This window comes from Nothobranchius furzeri, chromosome 3 (genome assembly GCF_043380555.1).
Source record: "Nothobranchius furzeri strain GRZ-AD chromosome 3, NfurGRZ-RIMD1, whole genome shotgun sequence".
NCBI lineage: Eukaryota > Metazoa > Chordata > Actinopteri > Cyprinodontiformes > Nothobranchiidae > Nothobranchius > Nothobranchius furzeri.
Genome location: NC_091743.1, coordinates 67,925,807 through 67,950,992, shown reverse-complemented (window position 1 = coordinate 67,950,992; position 25,186 = coordinate 67,925,807). Strand labels below are relative to the sequence as shown.

The 25,186-nt window shown below is 44.6% G+C and overlaps 1 protein-coding gene across 4 annotated transcripts in view; it reads left to right on the top strand.

Moving 5' to 3' along the window:
* Positions 1-25,186, top strand: part of cdh4 (cadherin 4, type 1, R-cadherin (retinal)) — a 343,579-nt gene that overhangs the window by 203,820 nt on the left and 114,573 nt on the right. For all 4 annotated transcript variants that reach the window (XM_070549451.1, XM_070549450.1, XM_070549449.1 and 1 more), the window contains one exon: positions 17,466-17,692. In XM_070549451.1, coding sequence (XP_070405552.1) covers positions 17,466-17,692 — 227 coding nt within the window. The remainder of the gene's footprint in view (positions 1-17,465; positions 17,693-25,186) is intronic.

Below are 25,186 nucleotides of genomic sequence, written 5' to 3'. Positions count from 1 at the left end.
CCAGCCTTATTTATGGAGATTAAACATTAATGTTGCAGAGCAAATGGAGTTAGTGGTAGAGTCATGTTTCTGTTGTCCAAATGTCAAGAAATAAGAATCCAAATCCTGCCATGTTCAGCTCAACTTCGATGTGGCTCAATTCTAGTTCCTGAAACAGGTGCACCAGAGCTCCCCCCGCAGAGTAAGGCATTCATTCCTACTAGAGACCACTGCAAATGTATTGATTAAACAAGTGAACCACACCTTTAACGTAAATGCTTAGAAATGTAAACGTATAGCAACATTTGTCATGAAAGCCTTCTTCCTATCCTATGGTATACAACAAATGAACCGGCTTCCAAACTTAGATCAGCTGGATGTTAAATGGTTCCTCTTTAGACCCAAAGCTCCAGTTATTGATTCCTGTTATCGATTCCTGTTTTGACACAAACACGGTGGCTGACTGAAGAATGTTACTAGCTTTAAAAGCAATTATCTTCCTAATGACTACATTAGCACCACATCAGTTTGTCCCTATAGTCTAAAAGTCTGCACTCTGGAGCTCAGCATACCAAACAGATCAGACCGCACTCTGGAGGAATCAGCTCTGAAATATGTACCAGTTTACCAAATTAAACAGATTATTGCTACAAATCAGCATCACTGTACATTTGTGATGCCACTTTACACTCCCTGTGTTTGATCAGAAATAGAAATACCTTTAAAAAGCAGCATGGCAGCTATGAAATAGGCAGTTTTCTTACGTCTGGGATTTCTCCTCATGGGGAATATATGGGTGAGGTTTGGTCCAGGCTTCAACTCTAGGGACTAATGGGTGGCCATGGCCTATCGTTTAGCCCCAGGGCTTTGCAGCGAAGACCGGATTAGAGGGAGAAGGATGATGGAGCAGGATAATGAAGCAGATATGACTTAAGTCTAATCATTGGCTTTAGAGAACATGATCTGGGCTCGAGAGCCGAACAGGTGAGAAGATAAGGGCCACTTGTTGTGATTTCACATTTTCCTGCACACCCAGCATATTATCATTGATTCTGCACAGCTTCATTACATAAGCGGGACATTTTAGGGAACTCGTTATGAGACATTTATAGAATTATTGTTGAAATAGTCATGCACGTTTTCTTGGCAAAAACGTACTGTTGCCTTTGTCCCATACCCTAAATAATTCTGTTCCCGTGTGTATTTGTAATGCTAATTTGGGCATTTGCACAGAATCAAATAAAGACGCTGAACACAGCCGCTAAACAATCACTGGGGAAGGATGCAAACACTTTTATGCTAATGAGGTAAAGGGGCTGGTGGTAGGGTAGAAGGAACCGGACAAAATAAATGAAAAAGAAAACGACTCAGTGAGCGGTTGAGGGTGATGGAGAGTGAGAGCTCAGAGAGAGAGAGAGAGAGAGAGAGAGAGAGAGAGAGAGAGAGAGAGAGAGAGAGAGAGAGAGAGAGAGAGAGAGAGAGAGAGAGAGAGAGAGAGAGAGAGAGAGAGAGAGAGAGAGAGAGAGAGAGAGAGAGAGAGAGAGAGAGAGAGAGAGAGAGAGAGAGAGAGAGCATAAAAAATAGAATATAAAATTTAAAGCTGATTACCCTGTGAGTAAGTCTTTGGTTTTTCTGTGGATTCAGGAGAGGTTGGCAGAGCCTGGGGTTGGTCAGAGAAAGGAAGCTTGTTTTTCAGTCTTCTAGTGTTTATTAAAGCCAGTCTCCAGGGTAATCAGATCGGGCTAAAAATAACTCGTTAAAAGGTACTGCAGCTGTAAACTCCAGACACAGGCTGGGTTCTGTTGAGCGGTGGTTATCTAAACCTGTAGTTTGTATAAACTTAAACATTTTTATTCAAGACAAACACGTTTTTATTATAGTCATTACACGGTTCAGTGACAGCTCGGTAAATGTCCCAGAAAGCCCGTTCCGTCTCCTGATCCTTGCCCACAGTATGCTCACATTTTCCTCTCTGTCACTCGGCCCATCTGAGGTCCCGCTGCTTCACTTAAGGCTATGTGAAATTATTATATTGTACCAGGAGATAACAGACACTATGTAGCCTCGCGGCACTTTCTTTGCTTCCCCGCCTTTAAAGCGATATTGCTGTGATAGACCGTGGCTCTTTCTCTGCTCGCGCTAAATCGAAAGGGAAGCCTTGAAGCCAAGGTCTGGTGAGTGGGTACCAGATGAAAGGAATAAAAGAAAGTTCCAGTTTATATGTTTGTGTAGCTCTCTGCAGTTCAAAAAGAAACATCCCTCGTTACCATAGCACTCTGGGAAGAGCCAATAGCTCAATCGGGGAATAGTCGAGGTGCTATTTGCTGCCCTGATGCAGGTTTTCCACAGAGGGTGGATTGACTGGAAGCCAGCTTTCCCTGACAAGGTCTGATCTGAAATTAGAGATTAGCTGCTGCTGAGATGGTCGGCCAAAAGGCATGAAAAAAATAAAATCCAAGGGTACTTGATGCTCATTAATGTTCTTAAAAAGTGGGAAGTTCAGCAAGATCTTGCATGATGTATTTTAAGAGGATTTTATTTAAAATAATTAGGGATTTATATTTTGTTTCCAAGCTTTGACTCAAATAGTTGGGCCAGTTTCTCAATAAGCTGCGGAGAAAAGTTGAGAGACCAAAAGTTGCAAACAAATGAACAAATGTTCAGTTGGAATCAAACTGAAGTGGCAAGTGGGACGCTTATATGTGTAGCTAGGATCACAAGGGGCATAGCAAATTCCAGCAGCTGTGTAACTGATGTGAAAATAAGGGGGTCACCAACTCTTTTTAAAAGCCAAGACCCAGAAAGCCTTCACACGGGTGGACAGGTGGAACCTTTTGATAATATTGGGGTCACACCAAAGCCAACTGATGCCAAATAAAAGCATTTGAAGCACAATTAAAGGGATTTTTGACCTGATGCAGGCCACCTTTGTTCTGTTGATGTTCTTCACTGCAAAGCCAATATCTGAGTGGACTGTGACCGAGTGATGATAAACCAAATTAAGAAGGCAATTTCCAAGATGTCTTGAAAATGTTTCTAAAGGGTTTTCCACTTGTGAGTCACATGGTCTTGCTCTTATGTTGCTGGAAATTTAAGTTGAAAGACTCCATCCATCCATTCTCTTCCACATATTTGGAGTCAGGTCACGGGTGTAAGAGCCTAAGTCGAGACGCCCAGGCTTCCCTCTCCCTAGCCACTTAGGCCAGCTCTTCCGGGGGAATCCCAAGGCGTTCCCTGGCCAGGCGAGAGACCTTATCCCTCCAGCGTGTCCCGGGTCTGCCATTAGGTCTCCTCCCAGCTGAACGTGTCTGGAAGACCTCAACAGGGAGGTGTCCAGGAAGCATCCTAATCGGATGCCTTAGCCATCTCAACTGGCTCCTCTCAATTTGGAGGAGCGGTGGATCTACCTAGCTTCTCACCGTATCTCAAAGGGAAAGCCCAGCCAAACTCATTTTGGCCACTTGTATCCGTGATCTAATTCTTTCGGTCACTACCCAAAGCTCCTGACCATAGGTTAGAGTAGGGATGTAGATCGACCGGTAAAAGGAGAACTTTGTCTTCTGGCGCAGCTCTCTCTCACCACGACAGATCGGTACAACACCCACATCACTACAGACGCAGTGACAATTCGTCTATCACTCTTATGCTCCATTTTCCCTCACATGTGAACAAGACGCCAAGATACTTAAACTCCTCCACTTGGGGCAGGACCTCATCCCTGACTCTAAGAAGGCATTCTACCCTTTTCCAACTTAAGACCACCGTCTCAGATTTAGAGGAGCTGATTCCCCTAAGTTGAACAAAAAAAAGTAAACTAAATTTTCTCTCTAAATCGTTACAGGGTCATTGTAAAAATCAGAGACCTGTTTCAATCTCATCTATTGGAGTCCAAAATACAAAAATAAATTAGGAGCGAAATTAATCCCCGCGCTCATGATGCAGCTCGGTCTGACTCACTGAAGTCTTAGACTGTATAGTGTGCCACCTCACTACAGTTCTCACAGTGTGGCATGAGCAATCTTGTGCGACAACCGGAAGTACTTAGTGTGGTCCCGGCTTTAGGGCCACATGAATGAATGAATCAGGTTACCTGGAACATTATAAAGTCACACTGGTGCCCCCTAGCTGCAGATAGTCTAGTAGTTATCAAAGCAACAAACACCACACACACAACCACACACACACACACACACACACGCACACACACACACACACACACACAGTGGAGAAAAGCTCCTGGGCTGAGTGGTGGAGTATTAATCACACTGACGCCTGGCCCTGCGATCTGTGACCCAGTCTTTTAATTGCATCCGCTCTGCTTTGCTCTGCTTCTCCCTCTTTATCTTGCCTTTTTCCCCTTTATCATCCCTCAAGCCTTCCTCATTCCAGCGCCCCAGAGAGGAGACTAATGCAGAGATAAGAGGCAGGGCCGTGGATGCCCTATCCTAAGACAAGTGAACGGACCATCAATTTTAATATGGTGGGAATGGAACAGATGTGTGGAGGTGTGCTGGCACTTAGAGAAAAGCAATCATCATTGGAGGAAGACTCCATAATCTGCTGAAAAACAGTGACAATCTTTGAAAAAGCACAGTTGAGTTTCAACGCCCCCAGATGTGTGCGGGTCGTAGGTAAATAAACTCTGACTTCTGGATTCAACACCGAGAAGCCTTTTTCCCAACAGCTGCTCCTGTGTAGCTGTGGAGGGAGGGAGGTGGAGTGTGGTGGGGTGGGGGTTGGAGAGATGTTGGCCATACAAATGTAGCTTTGCACTTGCAATATGACAAGGTTCTGCTCAGCCCTGTAAGAGGAGCAGCACCGGATAACGAGAATATGGTGTTTAAACATGAAACATGAGCACAGACATTAATGCAGGCTGACAGCACATTCTCTCTCTCTCTCTCTCTCTCTCTCTCTCTCTCTCTCTCTCTCTCTCTCTCTCTCTCTCTCTCTCTCCCACACACACACACACACACACACACACACACACACACACACACACACACACACACACACACACACACACACACACACACACACACACATAAATAAGTGAAAACTGAAGATGACTCCCTTATCCACTTATGCACCAGCTGTAATCATCACATATGCAAAGAGCTCATGTCATCCTCTCCCACTCCAATGTCCCTCTTCTCCTTCACTCTGCCTTTATCTTTCTTACTCATGCTCCCCTGCACACACGAGAACACAACGGCACACACACTTGAGTCGCAGTGGTTTTCCTTTTTGTCAGAGCGAGCTGTCAGAGGGAACTGTGTGGGCCTTTGTTGAGACAGAGAACTGCAGAGGCAGAGAAATTCATTTCCTACTGTGGCCAAAAAGGGGAAAAAAAAGGAAAAACATTTGCAGGGAAGTCACGGTGTACCTGCAGTGTTTTTAAAAACAGCAGCTTGTAAATTGAATTAGTTATAAGCATTCCTGTGGGGCCACAGTGGGCTGGATGTTTCTAGGGTTGTGGATGTTCTGCATGGGAAGCTTCAGGTTTGACTCCCGTTTCAAACACCGCTGCACTTTAGAGACACAAATCTCAGAATCAGACAGTAGATCTTACATCTCTGCCTGCCTGTCCCTTCTGTTCTGCTGCTGCTCCACAATCTGCTGGAAGATGTCAATTTTCTCATATCTTGCATCTCAGGTGGAAAGAACATTACAGCTTAACTGTCTCTGGTAGCTGAACTTTGGATGTTATTTCTAGTTCTTCTGTTGCCAAGTTTGAACTTAGACAGGTCGGTTTGGTGGAAATGAGTATGCTTTAGAAGTGTTTTTGATTGTAAAGTACCTTTTTAATGTTAAATAATCAATTCTGAATTTATTAGTTTTATAATCTAGAAAAATGCTCACAATAATTAATTAGAACGGTAAATTATGGAGCTGCAAATTTCTGCTGTTTATTCGCACCAGGCGAGAGCTTTCTCATAGTTTTTATTTTCTCATCAGTGGGATTCACACTCCTGTCTATCACAACCTGGGCCTGGAAAAAAAATCACTGTTATTTGCAAATTGAGTGGGTGGTGTAGATTTTCCCATTGGCTTCATGAAAGCGGTGGCGTACTAGAGGGAATGTTTACTTTACACCAGTGCGGTGAGCAGCACCTAGACTAACGCAGCTCCATATGTTGAGTCTGGATCTGCTCACCGTCCTCGGGGAAAACATCCATATTATCCAGTTTTACATTCAAGACTTTTCACTTAAACTTCCTTCCTGTTTTTGGAAACCTGAGCTTTAGTCAGATTTGAACATTTTTCCCACAGCTCAAATCCAATAAGTAGCTTAAGGATGATATAAGGCAAGCAGATGCACGAGGAAACACTTGATATATAGCCCTTGAATGATGATAAAATCACATTATCATTGTGTGTGTTTTTCATTTGAGTGGCGACTGAGTGGTGCATTGGCTTCCAGCTTCTCTTGACCACAGACGTGTTACCGTACTTTAAAACGTTTTTACTTTTTGTTGTGCTTGCTGAAATTATTCTTTTTTAAGACCTGAGTAAGATCTTAACAACCCAAAAATCAACCATTAAGTAATTAGGAATTATTACATACCTTACTCGTGCAAGATTTTTAATGTCTAATAAAGGTGACGATTTTCGCTTAGCATTAACCAGACATCCACACCTACATGTTACCTTGTGAGTAATTTAATGTATGTGTATCCTTGATTTATTAAGCTAAACTACACTCTGGTACCTCAACCATCTAGGCCAGGTCAGTTTTCATCAGGAACCTTCTGTTGGATCAAAGTGTAATTTAACATTGTATTAATGATCATTTAACCAACCATGAGCCTAATGCAAGGAAAAATGCATGTCATAGAATCACCCAAGATGATGAGAATTACAATCAGTGGAGCACCGATCTTAAGTAAAACATGATACCATGAACCTTCAGTGAGCCATAATAGAAATGTTCAAGGTGAGGAGCGCTTTCTGAACAGTGGCTCTTGAAACCAACTGAAACTGCAGATCCTGTGGTATTTGTGCTTTTGGACCGGGGTGATGTCAACCCCCACCTGAGTACTCATGCCTCTTCTCCACGAGCCTGTCTGAGACACAGAGGGGGTCTTCCTTCTCGAACTGCCCTTGTCAGACTCATCTGAGATGTTGCATGTCCTGCGGCTCCACTTAGAGCCTGGATCCATCCTGACCCAGGAGTCTGACTTCTTCACCTTGTCTCCTGCCCAGGCTTGATGCACTGCAGTGGAGGCTGATTGCTTCTTTGCTTCAGTCACAGGCTGTGTGCTCAGGCACTTGCATTTTGCTGCAGGTGTGTTGGCGTAGGATGAGATGGAGGAACTGGTGTTGAGGTCATCTGTGTCGATGTTGTCATTGATTTGAGCCAAGTTCTGAGCCGACTGGGCCACGGCAGCTTTGTGGTTTTTCATCAGCTCATTTAGGTCCTCCTCCATCCTGGACTGCATTTCCATGATATGCAGAACGGCTCTTCCATTTTTGGCACGGCGGAAGTACAAGCTCTTCTTTAGAGTCTTATTGGCCTTTTTGAAGAAGTTTCACAGAGTCAACCATACTCTACCTTGGAACCGGGGGCCACAACAGTGTGGCAAGGTGGAGCAATTAACTTGCTTTTGCCCGTTGGTTTTCCTTTCCTGCATACGGAGAGCATGAAAGCTACACACAGTCTCATTCATAGTAAGGGGTATTGCAGTTAATGTGGGATTCTTTTCAGAGTAGCAGAGCATGAAGTTGCACTCAAAACAACTTGTGTTGAAACCAAGCACTTTAACAGTCAGATTAGACATTTTATACCACTTGTTGTCGAAAGGTGAGTGGTGTTCGATGAGGGTGTGCTTCCTTCTGTGCCCCTTAGGTCCGCTCTCCAGGACCAGAAGCAGGATGTACACCACCACCAGGAACGAACCACAGCAGGCCAGCTATGGTCATGTCATCGGTGTCACCTATTAATCAAGTTCCTTCTGTACCTTGCAATGTGACAGATGAATCCAACAGGGACGCTCAGCAATCTTTACTATAGTACTTAGAACTGGTCCCATTTTCCTTTTGATTGCTTTTAGGAACACCCAGTCCCCAGGTTTAATGAGCTGTCGTTGCTCCCAAAACTTCTCTAGTATACAACACATTTTTCATGTAATCTGCTAATGTGAGTTCTTCCTTAAGCTTTGTTGATGTCTGGTTACCAGAAAGAAAGTTGGTAAGGCTTGCCATAAATGATTTCAGAGTTAACCCATTATTTGTTGATGTTATGCCCATATACAGTTTGACTAGATTCAGGCCAGGCCTTTTGTTTCTTCCATACCTTTTCTCAGTCTGCTTATTATTTTGCCATTGTTTCTTTCAACAAGACCAGCAGATTGTGGGAATTTTTCCTCGTTTAGAGCACATATTGCCCTGACAGTTAAGGCAATGTTATAAATCATGTGTTGTAAAAGGCATTTTAGAAATTGTATGTTGTAAAATTCTTCTAAAATGCTGCTGTTGCATGTGTACTGTCCCCCCCCCCACCCACCCCCACCCCCGACCACACACACACACACACACACACACACACACACACACACATACACACACACACACACACACTCCCCGACAACACGTTGTTATTTATCATGTGTCATAATTGCAATAGTTTCGAACGACTCTTGGGAACGACTTTGGGAGGATTGGTTTCCCACAAACCGTTAATAGCCCTGAATCCTCAAACACAGCACCTTTGGAGTTCCACATTCAGGCTGAAGACAAATAAAAAAAAATTGAATTACCCAAAAATATCTAAACAAAGACATTTGGCAATCCAAAACACTTCACCAAGGTTTGTTTTGATTTAAAATAAAGAACACATGTTCATGTCACATCCTATAAAACTCATCTCATGATTCAAACTAACTAATCAAAACAAAACAACACTAAGGACAAAGAAGTATTCATCAAAAGTATTATTTGAACACACAAAAAAAAAACATGTTGAACCCCAGAAATAGAAGATAAAAATCCTATTTTTAAAACAATCTTAGCAAGAACATAAATGAGGCTATAATAAAACGTGGAACTAAATCTTTAACCGTGGTTGGTCAAGATGCCAGACTGGAGATCATCCAGACAGAGCATGCAAACAGCAGATGTAAACAGGCTGATTAAAATACAAAGCAACATAGGATCATTTTGTTCTAGAATGTGTGCACTTTTTGTGTACCTAATCACTCAGTTATGGGTTAAGCGAAGAATAAGAAACACCAACATAAATCAGGAAGACACAGATGTAACAGGTTGGGTTGTCAAGTGTGAAAAACATCCCAATTAATCCACAATGTGTTTGAAACAAAGTCTCCTTTAAGAGCAACTAAAGTGAGGTATCTGGTCACAAGCATGTGAACAGAAACATGCCGGTTGGAGCTAACACAACGCCCCCACCGCTTCCAGGAGTTCACATCCACCCAGAAAACCCTGACACCACATGGCTCATAAATCAACACTCTCCCTCTCACACACATTTACACAGTGAGCTCACATCCATGCACACACACACAGGCTCACACGTCACATGGCACCAACAGAGCAGAGCTTCCATCTAACAGCACAATTCCAGGCAAAAAAATTAAAAGTTTGACCAAAATGCACCAAAATGCTAACCCATTAACCACGTGTGTCTGCAGCACAACACCATTCACACAGTTTATGAGAAAAAATTGAGTTGGGGTCTGACTGCCCTTTAAGGAGTAAGAGCAACAGAACAACTTAGAAATCAGAAACTAAATAAGGTAAGAAGGTTAGTTTGAGAGCTCTAAGAAACAAAGTTATGGCCAACAAGACAAGTATAACAAAAATTATAATTACTATAATAATATAACAGCATTCATACTTTTATTTATATAACATTTTTATTTATTTATATAAAATGACTTCTTATTTCATTTTCTTTTGACTTCTTAGTTTTACTTCTTTTTTTGACTACGTATAACGCACTTTTTGACTCCTTCAGGAGTAAACTCTTTATTTTAGCTGTTTATTATTACTTCTACAGGATTAAAGGCTTTATTTTAGCTGTTTATTTTAATTTCTGCATTGTTTCTATTTACCTGTGATTATTTTCAACCTAAAGCTAGAGTTATTGGTCAGCTTTTCCCCCTGTGAGCGGGACAAAAACACAGGCTCTCTGTGATCCTTCTGTAAGCGGGACCAACCCCGGCCCTTACCGGAGATGTGAGCTCTCTGTAAGCGGGACAAAACCTGGCCCTTACCCCTTTCACTTAGCGAAATAGTAGCTGACCAATCACTGATTCACTTTGATCAGGTGTAAAAGAAAAATTGTACTTACCGATCCTCTACCACCCCCACCCCCACCCCCACCCCCGTTTACACATGACACACTGGAAATTATACCAAAAGGACAAACAGAACCACTAACACAACACTTGAATAACATTGACGACACAGGAAACATAAAGTTCACTTATGAGTCAGAAACAGAAGGCAGTATAGCATTTACGGACATGAAAATAACCAGACAGGCCGACGGGACCCTAAACATAACCACACATAGGAAACCAAGACACACAGACCAATACTTATTATGGACATCAGAACACCCCACCATACACAAAATGTCAGTAATCAGAACATTATGTCACCGAAAAAACATGGTAACAGAAGAAAGAGACCATAAACAAGAGGACAAACACATACAACACGCTTTAAAGACTTGTGGATACCCGACATGGGCAATAAACAAAGGAAAACAACAAACAACAACAAAAAGAAAAGAACAATGTAAGCAAAGAACCAGAAACCCAGAAAGACAAGAACCAAAACCAGTGATGACCCTACCATACATCAGAGGCATAACAGAAAAAATAAGAGCAACAATGAAAATACACAACACAAACACACCAACAAAACCATACACAACAGTTAGAAACAGACTAGTACACCCAAAAGACAAGATAGCAGCTGGACTTAAATGTGGAGTCATTTACGAAAACCCATGCAAACTCTGCAATAAAACATACATAGGAGAAACCGGACACCAAATCAACACACGAACAATAGAACATAGAAAGGAGTGTGAGAACAAGTCGAAGACACACAAGAGCAGGACAACAAGAAGCAGAAAGTACAATAAAGACATTGGCCATACAGTCAATGGCCATAACAGATCACTGCACAAGAGAAAACCATGTAATGGACTGGGACAACACAAGGATCATAAACACCGAACAACGGAAATACAAAAGATGGATAAAAGAAGCTATAGAGATAAGGAGACGTGGATGTGGGACCATGAACAGAGACGATAGAGTTTACTCATTGGATCACACATGGGACTGCATCATTGGAGAGGGGAGAGCGGGCAGCAGAGGTCGGCAACGTCCTCTGCTGCCCGCGGATAAATGGAGTAGGAAGTGACGCCACCATCAGCGTCAGCTCTGACGAAGTTTGCAACCACAAATGAAACATCAGCAAGGTAAAGAAAAATCTTATCTGTGTTTAAAAAATAACCAAAAATGGAATTTGAAGACAAACACAACAGAATGTACAATAGGTGTAAAGTGCTTTGGGGGGTGCAGAACCCTAAAAGGGGCCATAAAACACAGGCCATTGTGTGAATTAAACAATAAACTATAATCTGAAACTGCAGCACACTAGTTGATCTAAAATCCAGTTTGACAGGCCCCTCTTAGAGTCTAAACTGTATCTTTTGCTTTCCTGAAGTGCTTAATTTAAATGCTTTAGATATTTGCTTGAGGAAACCCTTTTTAAACAGAATAGAAATTGAAGACCCTTGTACTTCTTGACTCACTCTGGCTGTCCAGGATTGTGTCAGCTGGGAAAATTTACTTCAGTCCACAAGGGCTGTGAGGAGGAGAGGACAGATAAGGATGATGGGAGGTTAAAGTCAGAGAATAAAAAATGGTGAGGGTGAAAGCTCTGAAAATGGAGAACAGCCAGAAGAAAAAGACTGGAGGCCTTCATCGCTGACAGGTGAACATGTTGTGGGCAGCCGCGGAGGGAGGGGAGGGGGGTGGTTCGATGTGTGTGTCCTGGCATCTGCATTATACACATGTAACATCCCATACTAGAACCATTTTTCAGCCTCCTCTAGGGTTTTGTTGCAGATCGACAAGCATGAGAAGACAAAAAGCTGTAAGTAATTGCATGTGTGCGCGTGCACGTGGAAAACTTTCTGGTCAGTGACCATGTCTGCTCGCCTGTCCTGTTTTAGCTGTGTCAGTGCTGCACCAGCCACTCTGTTGGACAGCACACCCTCACAAACACAAGTCTTGAGATGGGCAGCCAAGCAGAAGGACACCAGCCTGAACAGCCTGCCAAACATCTCTGTGGAAAACAGGATGCAGTGAATTGTACACACACACACACGCATGCATGCACGCACGCAGGCACGTACAAACACACACTCACATGCACTCAAGTCAGTGCTTACAAACACAAACTGGCTTCCGTTGGGAGTTAGAGGCATAATGTGTGCACGCATTTTCTGAAATTCATGCTAGCAATTTTTTTTCAAACTGCATTTAAAGGTAGGAAAACACACTCCAAACACAAGGTTTACCTGTTTTTTTATTAATCAGGTAGCCAAGGGCAACCAAGGTGATGCAATGATGTGCAAACAGAAAAACTAAGAGAAAGTAAGGACTCTAACAAATCCATCAGTAATGGTTTTATGTAGTTTCCATTGGTAGCAGATGCAGAGAAAGTACTAAAGCAATTTGAGGGGTCGTAATCAGCTTTGCAATATCAGAATTTCCAAATAAAGGGATGGAAAATACTTCCTGCATCTTCTAATAGCCCCGCCCCATTTTGAGTGAAACTGCTGTTTACAAACTAGAAATGATTGTTGTGCCTCAGAGGTTTTGTTTGCATTTTGCGCAGCGGCGATTAAAATAAATACTTGTACTTTTGGGTGCTTCTATAAAAGATTGGGCAAAAAATGTTTACTTTAGTCCATCAGCAAAAAAGATTTAAATGGTTTCCCATGTTGACAGTGAACAGCTTCATTTTCATTACCACATGTATGTAAAAGTTAAATCAGCCAAGTTGAAGGAGTCGTTTGGTCATACTCTCACTAAAGTTGTATTTTCTTACTTTTGGTGCTTTTTGGAGTACTTAGAAATAAAAACTGGTATATTTTGTCTAAGATGAAAGACCTAATCACCTCAGTGGTCTATCAGTAACAAAAGACGGTGAGAACAATGGGCATGGTTTGGATGCATTACAAAACAATGTTTTAGATGCATTGAAATAAAAATATATGCAAGATTGTTTTTGATAATTAAAATGAATGTTCATGCTAATTAATGCTTGGTGTCACGTGCTGTTGCATCTTCTCCATGAGTGTGTTGGTTTAAAGTAGTCTGCACAGGGTTATAGTGACATGAAGAAGTAATTGTCTTTGATGTGGGTTATCCTTAATTACGTTTGGTACCATGCTGTAAGTTTGTTTTGTAAGTTGTATGTTTTGCAATAGCTTGAGTCTATTTGGATAACATTCACTTTTATGATACAAAATGTAAATTTTAACTTTAACAAACACGCCTGTCTGAGTGACCCTAAAGCAGGGGTAGTCAATGTTGTTCCTGGATGGCTGGTATCAACCACGTTTTAGTGGTTTTTCTGCTCCAACACACCTGATTCAGTGATTGAATCACCTGTGCAGCGGCACATCAGGCTTTGCAGAGGCCTGTTAATCACCTGCTGATTGAAATCAGGTGTGTTGAAGCAGAGTTATAACCAGAATGTACGGGATACCCACCCTCCAGGACCGGACTTGGATACTCCTGCCTTAGAGTGATTGGATTGGCAGCCCCACTTCTCTAAAGAATGTTTAGAAAGGTGATAGAGCTGCTTCTCCAAACTGTGAGACTCATCCATTCAGATTGTTACTACAATAGGATTTTAGGTGCGTACATATCATTTAACGTTAATAAGATATTTAAGATAGCCAACGGCATTCTGTTCAGATATATTTAAAATGCTCCTAAATTACTACAAATGAATCCAAATATAAAATAAAAACCTTTAACAGATGAATCCCTCCATCCAATAGCTATACACGCTTATCCTTGCGGGGTCATGGGGGCGGGTGCCTATCTTCAGCAGTCTTCAGGTGAACAGGGTAGGGTACATCCTGGACAGGTTGCTGGGCACAGTAATATAGAGACACACAGGACAAACAAGCATGTACACACACACACACACACACACACACACACACACACACACACACACACACACACACACACACACACACACACACACACCTTAGGACAATACAGAGAGGCTAATTAACCTAACAGTTATGTTCTGGACTGTGAGAGGAAGTGTGAGAACCTGGAGGGAAGCATGCAGGGAGAACATGCAAACTCCATGCAGAAAGACACCAGGCCGGGATTTGAACCCAGGACCTTTTTTGCTTCTCTACTGTCCAACCTCACATTAGAAATTGGCATGGCAATTTTTTTATATATTGATCTTCAGAAAATGTTGTCCAGGCTTGTTAAAGGACTTTTGAAAGCTGTCTTTTGTTTCATCCCTGTCAAGACGATCCCTCACCGCTTAGGTAATGTTGAAATTCCCGAAAAGTCGATCCGTGAGTGATGGTGTTCCACCGTGTGTTTTTCTTTCCAGGTATTTTTTTCTGCTGGATCATTTCTGCAGATAAATGAAGTTACTCTTGGTCAGATGTTCTCCAGTTGATGCCTAGTGGATGTAATCTGTCTTTACCTTTCAGCATTTATAATTCCATAGATTATCCTCTAACAACTCCAAGTCATGACGAAGCATCCATGTGGCTTTATGGAGAGCTGCAGACTTTTCTAGCCCTTCCCGTACTCATCAGTACTACTTGATGCATAGGTTAAAAAGATTTTAGGCTCAGTAAAAATATCCATTTACACCAAATATGGTTGATGAATAATGGGCTTAGTCTGTCAGCCTTGACCTCATTTAATAGTCATAACTTGCCTTTTTTTTCTTTTTGCACAAGTTGATCTCTGGTTTGCTAAATGACAAAACAGATTAATTGCAATAAAAAATAAAACGTATTAGCCCTGAACATAATTGTCTTTGTTTTACACTGTATAATAAACTAAATCACTCTCTGAAACAGAAAAACTCCCATTGGTGTTAATTTGCAGCATTTTGTTTAAATTCCCCGTTTTGTTGTGCACCACAGCATCTGCCTCCCTTGTCTTCTACTTTTATCCTCACTCACTCACACACACACACACACACACACACACACACACACACACACACACACACACACACACACACACACCCTATCATCATCTAGTTTCTCTATTGTCTCATTGCTGGTATCATCTTTATTTACCTATGGGCCGCTCTGATCCCACTTCCTGATTTGAATGTGCATTGTGCTCAGGATGTCTAATGGCTATAGCGACACACATGAATATCTGTACTCTTAGTATCAGGAGTCTGGGTCCCGAGTCCCAAGTCAATGCACACCAGCGGGCGCTGAATGGTGAGCCGGGAGCTGGCTGGATGCCCCTTTAAGAATCAAAGATAAAGCTCTAATAGCATTTTAAAAATGTTGGTGTGTTCCCATGCCAACAAGACGGAACATCAGGCATCAGGTTCAGAAAGACTTTCAGACTCCTTGTTGGTTTTTTTGTCAACATCAGCGCTAATATATTCTGCAGCTAAGGAGCTGAGTTTTGCACTGACGAGTGTGTGTGTGTGTGTGTGGAGCACACACACACTCGTCAGTGCAAAGCTCAGCTCCTTAGTCCTCAATTCTCCAGCTGCACCACTAGGGACCTATGCAAGTGACAACAATTAGCCCGCTCAGTTCAAGCTAATTGAAATCATTTACATAATGTATGTCTGCCATCACAACTCATCTGTGGACAATTCAAGCAGCTCTGTGTCACGTTGTCACAACCTGATGTTTAAACACAGCCTTCCTCCCAACCCACACCCCCAGTGAACGATCGCTAACGCTAGGCAATAATTTATCACTCACAGCCGGGTTCTCTGTCTCTGTCTGAGAGAGTGTGAGTTTCTGTCTTTAATAAAAATATGGATCACATGTGCTAACGCAGACAGATGCACACATTGTCAGAACTGTGTTTACCGTCCGTCCCCATTATGTGTGCAATTACTCAGAGGCTGAAAACAAGCAAGCTCATTTGTGGGATGCTAAGCTGCTCTGGCTGAGGAGATCTCATGCTTTATTAGCCTGTTGTTTGGAAGTTGCTTTTGACAGGAAGCTGAGCGATAAATTAAATAGATGGCTTGATAAAAAGCTTGCCGTGCAGATTTCTTCACGCTGGATTTTTGAGAAATCACACTGTCGCTGTCCGTAACAGATGATCTGTTCCCTGAGTGATTTATGAAATCAATTTGTCTTGTTATCAGCAGTCCGAGTTTGTCAGATAACATCATAGCACATGCATCCACATTTCTTGGGGGTAGTGAGACAAAGGCTGCTTGGGGCATGCATGCGTGTGTGTGTGTGTGTGTGTGTGTGTGTGTGTGTGTGTGTGTGTGTGTGTGTGTGTGTGTGTGTGTGTGTGTGTGTGTGTGTGTGTAAAGGATATGTTGAAAATACCCGTTTGTCATTCAGATCATTGATGTTGCATCATGCTGTGAAACATGAAAAAGAAACACTGAATGTTGATTATGTTTGGCAATAAGAGAAAAATAATTTCTGCAGTCTTTCTTTCTCTGCTACTTTTGAGTTTCTCTGGTATTTATTAGTGTATTTGTCCTCTGCCATTTGTCTGTCAGCTGGTTTCTGAACAAACTGCACCTTCGTTTTCCAGTCAACAACATCTTTATCTCTGTCTTTGTGATCCATCTAAACCATTTGTTCATAGCTGAAGTAACGAGAAAATAAAATCTTTTACGTCTGAATCTCTGAAACAGGCACATAACTGCAGAAAGGAACAGCGATCTACTGTAATTATGGGCCTAAATGAATTCAAACTAATATTTATTAGCCTACAGATGTCCTGATTTTAATCGGCCTGCATTTATGTGCACCCATGCAAACACGAGATTCCTGCAGTTCTTGATCTTTTGGGTCAGTGGAGTTGAATACTCCAAATGTCATTCCAGACCCAATGAGCATTGTGCAGTAACAGGCCAGTAACCTTAATGTGCTTCAGACCATCACTCCATGCTCTCCTTGAGGAGCCAGAGGAAATGCTATTTTGACATTGGCACCCAGTTTGGGAAAAGAAATATATGAAAAAGTATTAAGCTCCTTTTCGGTGTTACTCCGGTTCAGGAAGAGATAAGCAGTTTGTTTTGCCAAAGACGACAAAGCAGGGAATCAGAAGTGACAGCAGAAGGGATGAGATATTTCAAGATATGTCTTGATGGATGCGGTTTAATCTTAAGTCTGCCAGATGTGTCAAGGATTTGCGAACACCTTATGGAATAAATCTCCCTGTTCAGCTCTCTCATTCTGTATCTCCTCTCCATCTTTCTCTCTGCCCCTGCAGTGAAGTTTGAGGATTGCCAGCGCAGCAGAGAGGTGGGCTTTGTCAGCAGCGATCCAAAGTTCAGCGTGAGGCCTGATGGGACGGTGTATGCTGAACAGGAAGTGGCCAACCTTTCAGAGCCCGTCCAGTTCATGCTTACAGCGAGGGGGCTGCACGATCCCCACATCTGGGAGACCACCGTTAAGCTGGCTCTTGCTGGACACCTTCATCCTCTACCACTCACAAAGGTAAGAGGAGGGAGCAAGGCCTTTCAAAGTAAATGAAAAAATAAATGTGCTTTGATTTGGTTTTTAAGAGTTTTTGTCTAATTTTGCAAATGATTGTTATTTTTTAATCAAACTTCTAAAAATGTAAATATCGCCATGTAACCCTGCTCAATCTCTAATATAAAAGAAACTTGACCAACACAGATCATCATAAAAACGAAAGGCAATAGAATATTTGAACACACAACAACATAAGTGAATGTGGAGTTAACACTAATATCTGAAGTTTTCTCTAGGTTCAACTCCCATGTCAGTTTTCATGTTCGTTGTGTAAATGTGATGCATGTAATAACAGAACTAAAATGTGTCAGAAGAGAAGTACTTTATGTAGCAGCTGCACAATACTGGAAAACTGTGACTCTACTGACAGTTTTTTTGTGTTTAACTAAATAGCTGCTCCTTTCAGGTTTAGTCTCTTCTGGATCATGAACTGTACTGCTACACTTTTAAATGAAATGTATTTATGTGTCTGTTTATTTATTTTTTTATCTGTTTAATTGTGTATTCATTCACAAGCTTTTAGGTAACAAATTACTCAAGAAGTAAACATTTTCATTAATGCCGGCTATCGGCAGGAAACCCTTCAATCTGTTTAATTAGCTGCTTCTAATTATTATGAATAATTTTTATGTGGTTCAACAGCATCAGCAGAAAAGATGCTCCTCTACATTTAACTCTACAGATGAAAACAAATGACATTGATGTTTTTACTTTTTCCTCCTAAAAGGTAGCTCTCGTAGCGAGTAATAAATAATATGTTAAATGTAGCTGATTCTCCTTTTTTTCCAGACAACAGCAACAACAACAGGTTGTGACCATTGATGGTTGGAGCCAGCAAATGGTGATTACAGATATCTGTGTTAAGTCTTTATCTTTCATGAATTCCAGTTAATGAAAACTGAAACCTAATCCATTTTTAATCATGTAAATTTTAAAACTTAAGATGTGAGAAGAGTTGTTTTCCGATTGGATATGCTCCCTTTTTTTTTTGAAAGATTATAAAAGTCTCGCTCTGATTAGCCGAGTCTTATACTGATCACTTAAAAAGCACTTTAAAATATGAACTTAGCGAAATAAAAACATTCACTATTACGCAGAGGATTTCTGCATCTTAATTTACCAGAAAATTACACAGCAGCCATGCAGTTTAGTGCAATCATGGGAAAAGGAAAGGCCACCTTTTTCAGTGTTAGGGTTTTAGTTTAAGTCAGAAAAGGGTAGAATGCCTTCTCTGGGTCAGGGACGAGGTCCTGCCTCAAGTGGAACGGTTTGAGTATCTCGGGATTTTGTTCATGAATCAGGGACAAATGAAGGGTGAGAGGCGGATTGTCGCTGCATCTGCAGAGATACAGGTGTTGTGCCGATCTGCCGTGGTGAAGAGAGAGCTGAGTCAGAAGGCAAAGCTCTTGATTTACTAGTTGATCTATGTTCCTACCCTCACCTGTGGTCATGAGCTTTAGGTATTGACTGAAAGAACGACATTTCGGATAAAAGTGGCCGAAATGAGTTTTCTCCGCAGGGTGGCTGGGCTCATCCTTAGAGATAGGTTGAGAAGCTCGGTCATCCAGGAGGGGCTTGGAGTAGACCTGCTGCTCCTCCATGTCAAGAGGAGCCAGTTTAGTTGGCCTAGGTATCTGGAAAGGACGCCTCCTGGATGCCTCCCTGGTGAGGTTTTCCAGGCACGTCCAACTGGGAGGAGACCCAAGACCCAGGACATGTTGGAGGGACTATGTCTCACGGTTGGCCAGGAAATACCTTGGAATTCCCCGGAAGAGCTGGCTAAAGTAGCTGGGAAGAGGGAGGTCTGGGTGTCCCAGCTTAGGCTGCTGCCCCCACAACCCAACTCTGGATAAGCGGCTGAAAATGGGTGGATGGGTTTTAGATATCAGAGCATAAATAATATATTTTCTTTAACAGATTCAGAAATTATTCAAATCAAGCCTCGAATGTGCAAAAACATCAAATCTATTGCATCCTTTTATTATAATAGAGGAACAAAAATGAAATACTTTTGAGTGAAAACCTCGATCTGTCCCATAATTCAACAGCTTGAAGAAACATCTTGAACAGGAATAACTAGATGTAGTTGTTTTCTGTCCAACGTTAAACAAATGCTTCATGGTTTTCTTCAAACATGGAACAGTAGCTTCACTTAGACTCATCTGTTCAGAGCATGTTTCTTACTAAACAATATGCTGTTTAGTTAGAAACATGCTGACTGTGAACCTGTCACATTAAAACCCTCACTGATGGCAAGTTAAAATCCTTCAATGCTGATGTGTTCAAGTGTTTTCTAAAGTATCTATCCACTTATGGAGATGCATGAAGAAGTGCCTAGACATACCTGGACATTGTCGTTTTTGTGCCTTCCTTTTCAAAGCTGAACTGGTGATAGGTAAGGCTTTATTCTAGAGCCTCGTTTGATTTCCCAGACCATACCTCCATATCTCTATATCCAGAAATGAAATGAAAAAAAAAATCCAGGTGAAGAAGAAAACGGTTGATTTGTATGTGTTCCAGCTTCAAAAAGTACTCATTAGTTATAGTTATAATCAGCATTTGAATTACACACAGGCTTTTTGGGAAGCCGTGTGAGATGGGGGGAGGTGTCACCTGTCTGATCAACTCCATTAAAAGCCTCTCAACCTGCCTTAAAAGCCAGGTTGTGTACGGGGAAGACGGTAGACACGGTTATCTTGAAAGAACTCCTGCTGAGAGTCCTTATCTTTTTCGGCCTCCCCCTTTGGTGTGTCAGTTGAGGGCTTCTGGAGAGCACACCACCCTTTTGGGGAGCTAGGCTCCCCTGTAATTCGAACCCTAGTTACAATACAAATGTGGCAAGGATGAGTAACGAGGGCCCGGGCGGGATTCGATCCCCAGACTCCCGGGTGAGAGTCACGCGCACTTACCAGTCAGCCAAAGGGACATCCCCTTAGCCAAGTAGCCAGGGCGCGTGATGAATCGGGACACTGTGACAGGACGCTCACACTGCCTCACATACAACTGCTGAGGTAAAAAATTCAGAGTGTTGCTTTTATAAAGAGACCAAGTACAAGCATGCACTCCTGGGGGTTCACGAACTGTTCCAAAGAGGAACCATTAAACTAAGTGCGGTGTGCAACAAGTAAATACATGACCATATTTTAATACAACTGCATGTTCATTGACATAAATTACATCGACACAGAGCAAATGTATAGCCTCCATTTCAGACCTCCTCTCCCATGCTGCACGTTGTCGTGCGACAAATCCGTTACCATTTTTTTGTTTCCCGGGCTACTTGTTTAACACCACTGGCCTTGATCTTCACTCGCCATGACATGACAAAAGCCCAGGACTCCAAGTAACTAAAGCAGCTGCAGAGTGAGAATTGAAATTCTGCCCACTCCTGGTGGCACAACAATAGGGACTGGGAAATAATTGACATTGATTGAGCTAATGTTCCACTCTGGTGGATTCCACAAAGATCAGGTGATGTATTTCCACTGCATAATTATGTTCTACACAATGTAGAGCAAGAGAAAGATTCAATAATTGAGCAACATTTAGAAAAAAATACAGGAAAGTGTGTTTTCCCTGACACCATGTGAATGTGAAAATGAATTGTATGTAAGTTGTGTGCAGTCTCCATGTCGCGTGGACACTTGTCTGTTTTGATCCTAAATCCTAAGTGATCAATGTCTCGTGTGGAGTGAAAATGAAATGTGTTGTATTGCAAAGTTGTTTTTATAAAATCTAATTATAATGCACATATGAGCTATTTTGACACAAGAAAGTCAACAAAGTGTAATAAATCCAGGTATTTTGACTGTTTAACCTAGATGTATGTGTCAGGACTCAGGTATCTCCCGGCTGACCTTCGGACCACAACTCCCGACATGCCCCTCGTGGGGAGCTCCCAGCGTGCTCCTCGCGGGGATTCCCTCCACGTCACAGCCAAGCAAGGCTATATATGGAAGACGATGTGACCGGCTTCTCATCTCAGTCATCGTTTCTTCCTCACAGAGATACGACCAGAGAAATAATAAAACTGTTAAACGTCTCACCTTGTTCGTCTCCTTCATCCAGTCTGATCAGCCTGACAGGATGACTGAGATCCGAGTAGATTCGACGGAGATCGATCGTCTCCGCCACGAGAACGTGCAGCTGCGTTCCATGGTAGATCAGCTCAACACCAAGGTGAACTCCTTGTCCGACCACACCCTGCGTCTATCCACGGCTCTCACGGCTCTCCAACAACAGGCAAACGATCAGCAGCAACAGATCGCTGCACTCCAGCAGCCAACCCGCTCTGCTCCTAGGGAGGAGCCCCACTTCAGCCTGCCGGAGAGGTGGAACGGGGAGACGGGGAGCCCCGATGGTCTGCTCGCCACGCTGGACATGCAGAGTGCCAACCTGGACCTCTACCCATCTGCGCGCTCCCGAGTGGCGCATCTCACCTCCCTGCTCTCCGGACGCGCCGCGGAGTGGGCTGCTGCGCTTTACAATTCCAAATCCCCTGCCTGCAACGACTATGCTGCGTTTGTGTCCGCTCTCCGGAAGACCTTTGTTCCCCCCAGCAGCGAAGTGGGAGCAGAGACACGCCTTCTCAAAGTCCGCCAGCGAGAACGCTCGGTGTGCGCTTATGCGTCGGAGTTTCGCACCATCTCCGCCAAGCTGCAGTGGAATGACTCCGCTCTGCGGGCCGCCTTCCTGGAGGGGCTGGCACCCTACAACCGTAATGAGTTGGTGGGAAGGGAGCTGCCTCAGACCCTGGATGAGGTGGTTGATCTGGCGCTGCGCATCGACCAGCGGGTTCTGGTTCGACCCAAGTTATCCACGCGTCCACCCAGGACGCCGGTGCCTCGCCCTCCTTCACCCACGCCAGCTCCTGTACCCATGCTGGCGGAGGAGCCCATGCAGCTCGGCCACCTTCCCCCCGAGGAGAGACAACGACGGTGGCGTGAGGGCCTCTGTGCCTACTGTGGCTCTCCCGACCACCGACGCCTGGACTGCCCGCTACGATCGGGACACATGGGGCCCCACTGAGTATTGGGGTCGCTCAGTCTGGGTCTTCTTCTACCCCTGTCGCTACTAACCGTCTCCTTATTCCTGTCACCCTCCTCCATGGTGAGGCCTCACTCCACGTAAACGCATTGGTGGACTCGGGGGCCGCGGACAATTTCATGGACCTAGATCTGGCAAAACGCCTACGGATCCCCCTACAACCCCTGGAGAGAGTTATACCAGTGACCTCGGTGGACGGTAGGCCTCTCCAACCCTACCCAGTCCGAGACCGAACCCAGTCACTCCGTATGATCACCCAAGGCCACCAGGAGACCCTCCATTTCCTGGTCATTTCTGCTCCCTCTTCTCCTCTAATCCTGGGGTTCCCCTGGCTCCGTCTCCACGACCCTCATATTTCCTGGTCCCAGAACCGCCTGCTGGGCTGGGGGACCTCGTGCCAGACCCACCTCGTTCCTCCTCCATCCTCGGCGGGTCTTCCGGACGGGGGCACCGGCTCCACACCGCCCCACCTGCCGCTGCCCTATCGGGACCTGGCCGCGGTGTTCGACAAGCGGCGCGCCACCTCCCTGCCACCTCACCGGCCATATGATATGGAGATCAAGCTGCTACCCGGAACCAGTCCTCCCCGCGGGCGCCTTTTCTCTCTCGCGCCTCCCGAGACCAAAGCGATGGAAGAATACATCGCCCAGGCCCTCCAGCAGGGGTTCATCCGACCCTCCTCCTCTCCGGGTGCCGCTGGCTTCTTCTTCGTGAAGAAAAAGGAAGGCGATCTTCGCCCCTGCATAGACTATCGGGGTTTGAACAAAATCACGGTCAAGGACCGCCATCCTCTGCCGCTCCTCACTACCGCTCTGGATGCCATCTCCCAGGCACGGATCTTTACGAAACTGGATCTCCGGAGCGCCTACAATCTGGTCCGTATAAAGGCCGGGGATGAGTGGAAGACCGCGTTCATAACACCCACCGGCCACTGGGAGTACCTGGTTATGCCCTTCGGACTATGCAATAGCCCTGCTGTCTTCCAACGTCTCATTAATGATGTCCTCCGCGACATGCTGGGACGGTGGGTGTTCGCCTATCTGGACGATATACTGATCTACTCCAAATCCGAGGCCGAACACATCCATCATGTTCGCGCCGTCCTAACCCGGCTCCTGGACCACAACCTGTACTGTAAACCCGAGAAATGCTCCTTCCATCAGCAGTCCATATCCTTCCTGGGCTACATGATCTCGGACGAAGGGATAACCATGGACCCTCAGAAAATCCAGGCGGTGAAGGACTGGTCCTTGCCAACCAGCCTGAAACAACTGCAGAGTTTTCTGGGTTTCTGCAACTTTTACCGCCGTTTTATAAAGAACTATAGCACCCTCGTAGCCCCTCTCACCTCTCTCACTCGACCAGGCTCCCCTGGCCAGCTGTTTCGTCTAACTCCCGACGCCATTCGGGCCTTCCGCCACCTGGTCACCCGCTTTACCTCGGCCCCGATCCTCCGCCATCCAGATCCTGCAGTTCCCTTTGTGGTCGAGGTCGACGCTTCTGACGTCGGCGCCGGCGCCATCCTGTCTCAACGCGGGCCCGACGACAGGCTCCATCCCTGCGCCAACTTCTCCAGGAAGTTTTCCACCACCCAGCAGAAGTACGGTGTGGGCGACCGTGAGTTACTGGCCATAAAATGGGCATTGGAGGAATGGAGGCAGTGGCTTCTGGGCACCACTCGGCCTTTCACGATCTGGACTGACCATCAGAACCTGACCCACATTAAATCTGCCAAGCAGCTTAACCCTCGCCAGGCTCGCTGGGCCCTCTTCTTTGAACCCTACGACTTCCATCTTGCCTACCGCCCGGGAGCCAAGAACCAGAAGGCGGACGCCCTCTCCCGCCAATTCACCCACTCCACGCCCTCGTCCGAGCCAGCGCCAATCCTCCCGGAACACCGCTTCCTGGGCCAACTGAGGTGGCCGTTGGAGGAAGCTATCCAGAACGCCCTCCGGGACGACCCCGCGCCTCCAGAGACCCCCGCGGGTCGCCTCTATGTCCCCACGGCCTGTCGCAGCGAGGCGTTGTCCTGGGCCCACTCATCACGCCTGTCTGGCCACGCTGGTTTCTCCAGAACTCTTAAATTCCTCCAGCGAGCCCTCTGGTGGCCAGCCATGGCGAGGGATGTGAAAGAATACACCAGCGCCTGTGACGTCTGTGCCCGCTCCAAGAACCCCAACCAGGCCTCGGCTGGTGCCCTCCGACCTCTTCCGGTGCCCAGCCGCCCCTGGTCCCACGTGGGGCTGGACTTCGTCACGGGTCTCCCGCCGGTCAATAACCTCAACACTGTCATGACGGTTACGGACCGCTTTTCCAAGTCTGTCCATTTCATCGCCCTTCCGGGTCTCCCCTCAGCCCAACGCACAGCGGAACTGTTCCTGGAGAACGTGGTGCGCCTCCACGGGTTCC